The sequence below is a fragment of the Streptopelia decaocto genome, assembly GCF_964273445.1.
Source record: "Streptopelia decaocto genome assembly, chromosome: 6".
NCBI lineage: Eukaryota > Metazoa > Chordata > Aves > Columbiformes > Columbidae > Streptopelia > Streptopelia decaocto.
This window is the reverse complement of record NC_138660.1, coordinates 30,281,190-30,292,692: the sequence shown is the minus strand read 5'-3', so window position 1 is coordinate 30,292,692 and position 11,503 is coordinate 30,281,190. Positions and strand designations below refer to the sequence as shown.

General features: G+C 45.3%; 1 protein-coding gene across 1 annotated transcript in view; it reads right to left on the bottom strand.

The window, feature by feature from the left end:
* Positions 1-334: 334 nt before the first annotated feature.
* Positions 335-11,503, bottom strand: part of CYP20A1 (cytochrome P450 family 20 subfamily A member 1) — a 13,714-nt gene continuing 2,545 nt past the window's right edge. The window contains exons 4-13 of the mRNA XM_082057126.1: positions 8,632-8,777; positions 7,793-7,960; positions 7,052-7,130; positions 6,258-6,373; positions 5,809-5,863; positions 4,463-4,583; positions 3,511-3,622; positions 2,807-2,871; positions 854-943; positions 335-688 (exon numbers count right to left, since the gene is read on the bottom strand). Coding sequence (XP_081913252.1) covers positions 538-688; positions 854-943; positions 2,807-2,871; positions 3,511-3,622; positions 4,463-4,583; positions 5,809-5,863; positions 6,258-6,373; positions 7,052-7,130; positions 7,793-7,960; positions 8,632-8,777 — 1,103 coding nt within the window. The 3' untranslated portion in view covers positions 335-537. The remainder of the gene's footprint in view (positions 689-853; positions 944-2,806; positions 2,872-3,510; positions 3,623-4,462; positions 4,584-5,808; positions 5,864-6,257; positions 6,374-7,051; positions 7,131-7,792; positions 7,961-8,631; positions 8,778-11,503) is intronic.

The following is an 11,503-nucleotide window of genomic DNA, read 5'->3' as shown; positions in this document are numbered from 1 at the left end:
CACATACTTCACACCAGATATATCTGCTTTTCTTGACAGTTATAGCTATAGCTGAAGGGAAGGAAAGACACTTTGAATAAAAATACCTATATATAAAGGCTTTGTCCTTGAGTCTCCAAGGTCTTATCTAGCTAGGATCCATGAAGAGGCATTCCACTGGATAAGAGAGGTGCTTTGATCCAGCTCTGGCTGCTGTTGCAAAGGGGTTGGATTAACCAGAGCTCTGGTCTTTGACTAGCTGGCACCCAACCCTTCATACATACATCACTGAAAGGTTTTTTGCTTCCTTTGCAATTATTTGGCTAGAGGTCCAAAAGCCAATGTGAAAAAGGCATACAGATTAAATCTACTTTAATACGACTACTGGTTGAGTTAGAAAAAGTACCCAAGAGAGGTATGTGGTTAAGAATGTGGAAGGTAACAAAATCGAGATGTAAAATTCCTTGGCTGAGTCAGTGTGGCACCAGTATGGTTCCCCCTAAGACTCTTGCTCAGAACTTCACTGCTGGCACATTCAGCGCCTTGTTTTGCTTGCTCTTAGCTTCTCTTAGATACCGTTATCCAGGCTTCCTCCTTTGGTGAGGTTACCAGCTCATATTTGGTCTCCATGACTTGTCCTTTCACTGGGTGGAGATGTAGTTTCCTTACCAGGACGCTCAGCAGAATTGTAGCCACCATATAGGCAAACCTGAGGGAAGAGATAGGAGAAAAGAATAAAACCTTGCTGTGATGTAAATCTGCCAAAGGACGACTGCCAGCTTGGACAGATTGTCCCAGCAGTAATAGGAAAGGGCTGAAACCACCTTCTCTTCTGTCTGTCACAGAGACACACAAAGACCTTCCCTATGCTCACCTCAACTCTGGGCACTCCTGGCTCCCCGAAAAACCCAACAGGGAGAGGTTTTTCATGGCAGATTCCTCATTGAATCTCTCTGGGTCAAACCTGTGAAAGACAAAATACACTGAGCCTTTCTGTGTAAGCACAGGATCCTTTCCCCAGACACATGTGTGTGCACACACGTGAGTAAGAAACTGGCAACCAAATACAGAATTTCACTAATTCGCTGTCTATAAATCATGCTGAGTAATTCCACACAGATACGTGACGGCAGTTGTGCATCCACTCCATCTATGTTCCCAAGTGGTCAGCTGTGTCTAGGCTTGGTCAAAATGCTGATAAATCGAGTTAGTGTGACATGGGGCTGGAACTAATGTGCATTACCTCTCAGCAGTGGGTATTTAGCTTGAGTACACAGCTGAGCTAATGCTGCTACCTGCCCTCTGTTCCCCTCCAGGGCACACACCATCTGTTGTGTCTCCCCCTCTCTCTTCCCCCGTGTCCCTTCCTCTCTCACATCCAAAGTTATTTCCCTTTTCTCCTCGCACCTCACCCTTTTCTTCAAGCAGCTGGTGTGTGTATGTGAGGGGGAGGGAAGCTGGTGACTCATTCGAGTGAGAAAAGTGGTTTCCAGCATTAGGATGGTGGAGGCTGTGAGAAAACTATTATCCAGGACTGGCATGAGTTAAAACAAGATTCCCATAATCAACTAGCCACAGGGAGACTAATAAAATATCATCCAATTTAAGTATAAAAAAATAAACAGGAATTTTGATGGATGGAAGGCAGTTCTCTTTTACTTGCTGCTAAATATTTCTGCTTATACTTCAAACCTTTGGCACCCTGCCTAAACATGCAAGCTCTGCTTCTACCAAGGTGAAAAAGCATGTGGGTGCTGACCCTCAGTAAAAGCAGCATCAAACTTGCATTCCTCCTGAAACGGCAAATTACAGATGTTGGAATAGGAAAGAAAATGCAGCTGCGCAGCAAAAAAATAGGGAGGGAAAAGAGCTGCACACAGTGTTTTTGTACAGTGTGCAGGTGAAAGGATCATAAAGAGCTGATCCTCTAACTCCATCACCAAAATACATATCCACCTTGGGCTAATTCTCAACCTCCTTCCTCTTGGAATAAAGACAAGGTGTTCATAGCAGTCCTCCCTGTCCCTCCCACGAGGCCTCAGCAAACCCTTCCCCAACAGTGCGTGTCCTCCTCTGGTTGGCAATCCCTGCCAAGATGCTCGTAGATCAGTGCATCAATGCTTGACACTTTTGTAAGAGCTACACCTGCGGAAGAGGGCAAATGCTGTTCTAAAGGCACTGTTCTTTCTCCTAAATCTCAGCTCCTTGTTCTGTCTGTCTAGAATAACTGACCCAGATTTTTTCCCAGCCCAAGTGAAGTAAGTCAGATACATGTTAGTATTTGCCACCTGGAGGCCACAGGACGCTACAGCAATTTTTTTTTCTTTATCCTCTGAAACACTGGCTTGGATCCAGTTTTGTTTTCACAGATAGAAGTAATGAGGTATTAATTTCCTTCCCCCTGAGAAAAACCAAAACTTCAGACTGACATTTCCTCCTTTGCATCATTGTTTCATGATGACAAGCAGTGATTCCAAAGCCATTCAAATCACTGTTTCTCTCTCACAGAAAACCTTAAAAAGAATTTACCATCATTTGCCAGGGAAGCCCTGTGTGTGCACAATAAAAATTATTATTAAGCTCTAACACATATGCACAGACTGGAGCAGGGGAGGATCATGACTTGATTTGCCCCCAAATCCCACCCATGGAGACAAACAACCCAAGACCTTCATAAACTGCCTGTCTTATAGGCTCCCTTTCATCTCCAAAATCTGCTTAAAGCAGTCCCTGCAGCCAAACAGGCTGTGCTGTATGTAAGATCTAAAGAATATTAATTTAAAAAAGGAAAGGAATTCATTGCAATAAAAGTCTTGATTCTACATACTTGTATGGTGATGGCCATGATGAACTATCCTGCAGCATCACACCAAGAGCATAAAGCACAAGTGTCTGCAAAGAAAATTAGGAGATATATGTCAGAGCAGAAAGAAATACACAATTAAAGACATCTCTGGACAGCCGTGCTGGATGATGATTATTCTGTAGACTACTCGTCTTCATTAGGTGGATTAAAAAGATAATATGCTATATTCATCTACAGATTTCCATAATCCATGCCCAGATGTTAGGATTTTAACTTCTAAGGCCAATACCACAACAGCTGGTGGTTAGAGAGGGCCTGATCCTGCTCATTTCCTCTTCCTGGCATATATGTATGGACTATTCGTTCTCTGCAACGGAAGGTACCATTCTGGGAAATTTGGGTGATACGATCAGGCCTGAAATCATGCTCTGTTATGCACAACTGAACCCGTAAGCCCCTTCAAAAGACGATTCACCCCTGGTGGACCCAGAACTGGAAGCAAATCTGCTCAGGAAGAGACCATGAATTCCCAGAGCCTCTGCCACAGAGGAACTACAGGGCGAACTTCGAGCTAAGCTGTACTTTGAGATGCCAGAGAAGCTGCTCGGGTTCAACAGCGTCAGAAGACATGGTCTTCCCACCTCACCACCCTGCAGGAAGAAGAGGAAACGGCAAATTCCCCTCCAGGAAAGGAACGTGCTCTGGTGCTCCCAGTACTGCCCTACCTCTTTGGGGATGGTATGTTGGTCGACTCGTCCCTCCAGCTCCTGCAGCTGTGCAGCAATGGGAGTGAGCTTTGCCGTTCGCACTGTCTCACACAGGACTTGCCGACAGTACCTGCAACCGTAAGACTTGGTCAGTTTAACCCTCCCAGAGAGAAGTTTGTCCACGTCCTTGTGGTGGCACCTGCTGCACTGGGGCCACAGTCTGCTCCTGGAGCTCTCTCAAGCCACACCGAGGCACTTCATTGTCGTTTTTCTGGCAAAGAATCCCAGCATCTTCGCAAGAAGCATTGAATCTCATTATCAGCTTTTAGGGAAGGTTACTGAAATCTCTCTTCACCACACTTTTTTCTGATTTTAAGCCAAACTGACTCTGCTTAAAAGCATAAACACACCAGTCCTTATCCTGAACCTCTCACCCATACAAGAAGGGGCAAGAAACCCACACACTCAATACTCCCTTACTGAAACTCTGACATTAGTCCAAATACAAAACGTACCCAGTTGCACCAACAGATGCATGAAAAATAAAGGCACACTGTTGACCAGTCATCATCCTAGTTCTGTGGCCCTTTTGAAAGAAGATTACTCCATGCTTTCTCTCTAGATATGTCTAAAATGAATCCAACCATTAAAATGACTGATAACTTTTGGAAAACCAGGAGAGAAACCAAACAAAACAATAAGCAAAAAAATTTCGGCCTGGCAGCCCGGGCACTGATTCTGTGCTCTGCCAATGAACCTAAAGGGTTTCTTATAGACACCCTGAAGACAGCAGCTTGGTCCCCATGTCTGGAGCCCTATGGCAGATGTGGTTTGATCACTTCCAGAAAAAAAGAACAGAGTAGCTCTGGGATGCCTTCTCCTGTCCCAGTGTAGGCTGGGCATCAGGTCCAGTACATGAAGCCCCTATCCCCACACAACCTTCCTCCGCAGTTCCTTCCATAGGACCCACCTGAGCTGCTCGATTTTCTCATGTGTAATTGGTCCCTTCCCCAGAACGCCGTCCATCTCCTTGTAGAGATTCTGCTGAACATCTTCGGAGGTTGTCAGGAAATAGACTGCCCAGGTACACACTGGGGAAGAAATCAATATAAGACTGGACCCAGAAAATTCAATCCTTTACAAACTGAATTCAGTTTTCTTACCTCTTGTATTTGCAACATTACTTTTTGGCACAGAAAAGGATGACCCTCTGGTCACGGCAGGCTGGGGAAGGGACCACACAGCCCAGCAAACCCTGGGGAACCAGGGTTTTAGGCCAGCCACGCAAATGAAAGGCTGGTTTGTCCAAAGCATCAGAAAATTCCCTTATTTAGGGGGCTTCCCCAGCACATCTCAGGTGGGTACTCCAGACAGCCAGCGTCTGGGGCTCCTGACTGGGAGCAAGAAGAGCAGCAGAGCTCCCTGCAGCAGGCTGGCCAGCACTTGTCTCCCTCACATCTACAGCTATTTTGTGAGGTATTCAAGAGATATTTTCAATAGCAGAGTGAAACAGAAACCTTGCATAAGAAATAACTGTGTAGGATACAGTTTTCCTAAAGCTACAAGTAAATGTTCCTACCACTCCAACCTGTCTATTCATTAGAACAATCTGGAATCCCTGAGGAGTCGAGCCCCTTAAAATTGGAGAGGATATTCTCTGGGAGGAGCATTATCATATTTGCCAAATTTACTTTCCACATTCTTTAACACCCAGCTGCACCTGGGAGGTTTCCTTTGGAGTTCCAGCCCATTGGCTGAGATACATGGCCTGATAACCATCCCCCATCATAGAAGATTTTACACAGCTCCAACTTATTTATATCCATATTTTTTTTTCCATAATCTTTGCACAAATCACAAAGTAGCTTATTTGAAAGCCTTCCATACACAGAGCACACCTATCCTCCAGAAATTCAAACCAGCCAGTCAAATCCAGCACTCTGCTCTAATTTCCTTCCCACGTGCCAGAGCCCATTTTACAACATGATCTTTGTGGCTGACATCTTTTGGTGCTTTTTCACGAAATTTAGCATCACTTGGCTGAGTTGAGAGTGCAAGCGAAAAACAATGGGAAGAAAATCTAAGGTTCACCAAAAGACTGGGAAGGTTGTCAAACACAGCTTAGTTTCAAATCACTAGCTGTGAGGCTGTGTCAAGAGTCCGCTGTAAAATTAGCGTGTCCTACACATCTGTAGCTCAGGAGAAACAGAATGATTACTATAATTTTTTGTTAGCCTAGAATAAACCTCATGTCATCACACAGAGCTTCAGACAGCTGAATCTGAGGATGGAAAGTTACTTACAATCTGTACTTACAGTTAGCAGTGATTATGCATCCTGCCAAGGAGAAGATCATGGTATCTTCCAGAATCTAGGAAATAAAATCTACTTCAGAGAATGAAGCTCATGAGACTGTAAAGATAAAAAAGAAGTGGCACATTCTCCATTCAAGCGCATGAAATCCCTTTAGTGCAGAGAGCAGGAAATACATCTAAAAGACACGGAGTGAACTCTCCACAGACCTTGCACTGGGATGGCACGAGCCATGCATAATGCTAACATACTTCTGGCTTATAAAAATAGCAATGAAGCGGTGGCAAGGAAGCTACCGAAGCCTAAAGCAATTAAACATTGTGGGGACGGAAGAAGAACAAGAAACTCTGCTTTAGTAAGGAATCTGATCTAAGATGCAAAAGCTTAAATTAATCAAAGGCTACAATGTAATGAGCAAGTCCATTAGTGTGTAATGACTTAGCTGCACAGACCTGCTGGTCACTCAGGCTCCCCTGCAGCAAGGTGTCTATAAAGACGTGTCTGTTGAATGATCTCCCTCGGCGCTCCTTTGTAACTTTCCTTAAGGTGGATTCCATCTCCATCAGAGCTTTGGAAGAAAAAAAAATGTTTATTTTAAAACCTGGTCATTCTGAGTGCTGCAGAGAAGCAAATCCATCTCCCCAAGCAGATTTTCAGACCAGCTGTCCCTGCTGGGCTCACTTACAGAAGCAGCCTCTGTTACATGTTGCTGTCAATTTGGAAGGCAATATCTCCAATTTAGTTGAAAAGGTAGGAACGAAGCAAGACAGGTTGCCTATAAAAAGCCAACCTTACAGGTATAACTGAGACATGTACTCAATGAGCTGAAATCAGCAACAGCTAAACACCAACCTGCACTACCTGGAGTTTGTGAAATTGTGTCCTAATGCATCATACTGCTACAACTCAGCAACAGGCCTGAACAAGTGCCCATGAGAAAAGCCCATTTTAATGGGACGGTAGTTGTCCTCAGGTTCTGAAACCCAAAGAACTAACAACAAAAAAATGGAAACACTGGGTTTGGAGGACTAACAAGCAAATCCTTAGTTCTGGATACAAACTGCTTTTAACATCTTCTCAATCAATACTGAAAGGCTTTAACTATTTGTGACAAAAAAGACAGGACAACTGAGAAATAAAGTAACTTACTGTGAAATATATGAGAAATAAAAGCACTGCCATAACAGGCTTGAAAATCAGTATCAATCAGAGTGGAAGGAAGACTCCAATTTTGGGAGGTACCTACCATCTTCGTAAAGCTTTTTCCTGGCCATGTTTTTGTCAAGAGACCCATCCAAGAAACCTTTCCCAATCTCTGACCAGATCTGAAAGGACAGAGAGAAGAGCAAGCTGAGACCCTTCTATTCTTCCCCTATTCAGTAATACGAAAACACCAAATCAAATGAAGACTTCCCGTGAATACAAGACTGGTCTCCTCTCTAGGACATTCCAGATATTATGATAGCTGAAACTGAGTTGAAATGAAACAACTGTAATGACAACTGTAGGAAAAAAAGCATGGGAATCTTTAATGGGAGATTAACTATTTCTTTCCTACCCTATCACCAGCAGATTTAACATCCCCAGATGAGGACACAGCTTGGGACCTTCTCCGATTTTCCTGTCTCCACAATGTCCCAGAGCCTTCAGAAGATCTTTGAAAAGCGGAAGTGCCATTAGCATTCCCAGTAGAGTTTAACTCACTTATGTACCAAACACCTTTCAATTGCCATTGGATCTGGGCTCCTGATCCCCATAGATCCTTTAGAAACGTCTTAGACTAATGACAACAGGATGAGCAGTAGGATCTTTCTGACAGTTTCAGCTTGGGATAACTGAGGCAGAGCCCTCGGGCTCTTAAACTTAATGTTAACTTAATGTTCAAGTCTCAGCAGTAGCTTGTACTAAACTGTACACAGACACAAGCTGTGTGCTGCTGGCGTGGAAAAAGATAACAGGAGATTTCCTGGCTCTTTGTGACACTTACTGCATCGTGGTGCCTGCGGAATCGGATAACTTCCCGGTCATCTTCAAAGCTGCTGCCCATAGCTGTCTGCGTGACAGCCTTCATGGCAAAGCCCAGCATGTGCTGGCAGAGGGGCACGTGTTGCGCCTCAGGCAGAGACAGCCATTTGGCTAGCAACTCTTCTGACAGCTGGAGAGGGAAGGAACCATTAGTTGGCAGTAATATCAGCAGCCTATTTACCAAACATACCCTGGAGACATTCCCACCCAGTTCCTAGGGCAGACCACATTTTCATGGCTATGACATGAAGCTACACTCTTTCCAGGGTTTCCTTCCATTAACTTACAAACAGTAACATTTTAGCCTCAAATCTTGTGCCCCTTCCCAAGGTTTCCCAACAAGGTAGCCCTGTCCTCCTCTCCTGCTCCCTCTATCACAACAGAAGCCTTACAACCTTTAATGTTAGTAGCTCCAGACTGAGAAAACAGATCAAATTCGGGCTGCTGGACTTAGTCAACAGAACAGTTCTTCACCTGTTTGTGATCCCAAGAGCTGGTTCCTTGCTCCCCCCTCCTGTCCTGGGAAATAAATCTAGAATCCAGATGCTCCAGTATGTTTAACTGCATCTGGTATCTTGGCATAAAAAGCCATCAAGCTGAGCCTTACCCCTAACCCACTGGAGCTAAGAGAAACCAAATATTCACACCATGCTTGAATGGGCAGAGGCTGTTTGCTGTCTCAGACGCTTATAGTTCCAGCACTAATGTGAACACAGCTCCTTTATCCTAGTGATGATTCTCACTAAACGTTCCCCTGTGAGCCACACAGGGCTTCTCTGCTGTACAAAGGCAGTTACGCACTTTCTGGATGAGAGCAAAGTTACTTTGCAAGGCCTTGTTGACGCCATTTTCATACAGCTTTCTCCTCATGTGGCTCTCTCCTGTATCCGCATTCAGGCTGGACTGGTACCTCAAGAGCGACTTCAGCATTGTCTCAAAAGGATCCGCTGAAAGCAAAAAAGGAAACGCCATTCAAAAGTCAGGCAGTCATACCACACAGAGATGATGAAAACAGCAACCTCTTTAATCAGGCACTGTTACTTGTGCACCTCTTTGGGCCTTCCATCTTCTCGTGCTCAGTGGGCTGGGACCTCATAAGGTCTCTTCTCAGGCAGAGCACCATCCTGTGATCAGCAACCCCTGCAGAGGGGGCCTGTTGGCTCTGCCAAGGAACTCTTTAGCAGTAACACCTCAGAAGCTTGTTTCCAGCTTTCCAGTTCCCAGCTGGTGGTGTCACTGACGTGGTGACACCAGTGAGCGTGGTGTGCTCCTCTCCCTCCTCCTCCAGCCTGACCTGCAGCCCCTCTAGCACATTCCCTCTTGACACCTGGTGCACTCTCCTGCCCTGACCATGTGTGCTGTGTGCTCAACACAGATCAGCTCCCACCAGAGACTGGGCCAAAGGTTGCTCTGTGTGCTCCTCACCTTGCTTCACGGCCCAGCAAACCTCAGCTGACACCCTACTGCTCCTGCATGATTTCTCTTGCATTTACCGAGTTCCCTGCTGATGAGCTCTTCCCAAACTAACACCCACCTTTCTCAGTCAAGGGCTGCCTCCAGCAGAGCTCAGACAGAAAACAGTGCCCCACGAAGCTACAGAATACTTTGTACTTCTAATTGCCTTACTTCCCATCTTCCTTCTGCACAGACGCTTGCAATGGTGTAGAAACTAGACAAAACCACACATCCTCCATCTTTCATATCCACAGCTCACTTCAGTTAGATTTTTAACTCTGAATTTCACCACCAGGGGCCTTTACTTAATAAATTTGCTAAGGTACATTAGATGTCAAGTCAAAACTATACAATAAAGAATGGCATATACTTTTCCCTTTCTGTAAACTTTTCTGTGGGCCTTGCAAAACTGGCAGAATCTTTAAGGAACTACTTAGAAGCAGCAATCAGGGGGTTTTCAAGAGGGATATTTTATGAGAGTTTGTTATTTCTCCCAGATGGAAAATGAAACCTCTGAGGCATCAGAAAACATCAAGGCTGAGCTAGACACATATGACTTTACCAATTGTGGCTGTATTTAGGATTCCCAGCAGAGATCAGAGCCTCATTGCACTACTAGACAAACATACAAGACAATTCCCACCTGCAGAGGTCTTACTACCTAATGACATGGAGGTAGCTAATGAGGCCATGAATATGGTAAAATTTCCTAAATACTTTTCTCTCATATCATTTCCCTTCCAATGTTTTTAAGCTCTGCATCTCACCCTCTTTCCCACTTTGAATGACAAGGAGTACGTGTGTGTGTCTTTCGGCAGAGCAGATGGTACCGGTGGCTCTCCATGTGGAGCAGGCTGTTATGTGACTCTAGCTGCTGCTGCCAATTCCTCCTCCGAGCTACTTTGCCATGGATGGGCTGCTGCTATTCGTGCCACAATCGCCCGCTAACTGGTCCTGGCAGAGCGAGGTACAGTGCTGGGGTAGCCAGAAAGACACATGGTTGGTGGTGAAGCCCACACGGCAAATCTGGCAAGCAGATGCATTGGGAGAGGCCAGAGGATGCTTAGCACCACCACCTGCACAAACTGCAAAATTCTCCTGGTGCAGATGAAAGAAAACTGCTGGAGCAAGCACAGGCTCTTTTTGTCTCCCCTGTCTCTGGTGCAAAATGGCAGTGCCATGCCACTGACCCAGCCCGTGCTGTGCGCTCAGCACTGCAGAGCCCATGCTGCCCTTTGCTGAGGGCTGGCCCTGCCTCGCAGCATTTGGGAAACGGCTGTTTCTCCACAGGGACTCCACAAGGCACAAACAGTCTCTCAGAGATAGAGCTCTGTCCTGCGTCAGCTTTCACGGACTCCTTCCTTTGTCCTTGTCTTGAAAACATCTTAAGGCTACATTTTCAGTCCTCTCAGTGAAGCATATAAAAATTTTAAATGTTCCTTCCACTTACAAGGAAATCACCCTCATTCCATGAGCCTCAGAGTGTTGTCCTGGACATCATTATAAGTGAATGTGGGGAAAAGATCTAACCCTAGACAGTCGAAACAAATGCCAAGCAGAACTGAGTATCACAAATGGAAAGGACCTCTGAACCTGCAGAGAACAAATGCACACAGAACAGCAATAAAGCAGTCCTTAAAGTAGTCCTGCTCAAACAGGCCAGGACCCATAGCTCCATCTCCAGCACTCAATGTGCATCAGGTTCATTGTCCCAACCCAAAAGGTGACATCAGCTCATGGGAGTTTTCCAAGTGGGTCTCTGAACACACTGGTCCTGGCAATCCTGAGCTAGTCCACCCTTTTTACACCCACACCCTTCGCAGTCCTGCTTCCCCGGAACATCTCACAGGAACTGCCAGTCCCAGCAGCAAAGTTTTACTTCCTTTGAATTCTCCTTGCAAACTAATCTCAACAAAGCTCTAAGAGGCCACGAAAATGTACCAACTTCAAACACTGCCTTAAACATAAGGAAAAAAAGTCTCCTGGCACTAGGAACCTATTAATAACTGTGAATGCAATTAGTCCAACTTCAAGGCTAGCAGCCTGCCTTTGCACTTTCTTTATTCAAAATTGCTGAATGCAGGGGCCAGAGCCATACACAGGATTCCAGGTCTGGCTCATGTTTCATCATCCTTTCCTCTCTCTACAGAAAATACATGCACTCTTTTCTTTTTTTCCGTGGCCATGTCATCCCGCAGGCCATTAATCCAGCTCTTGT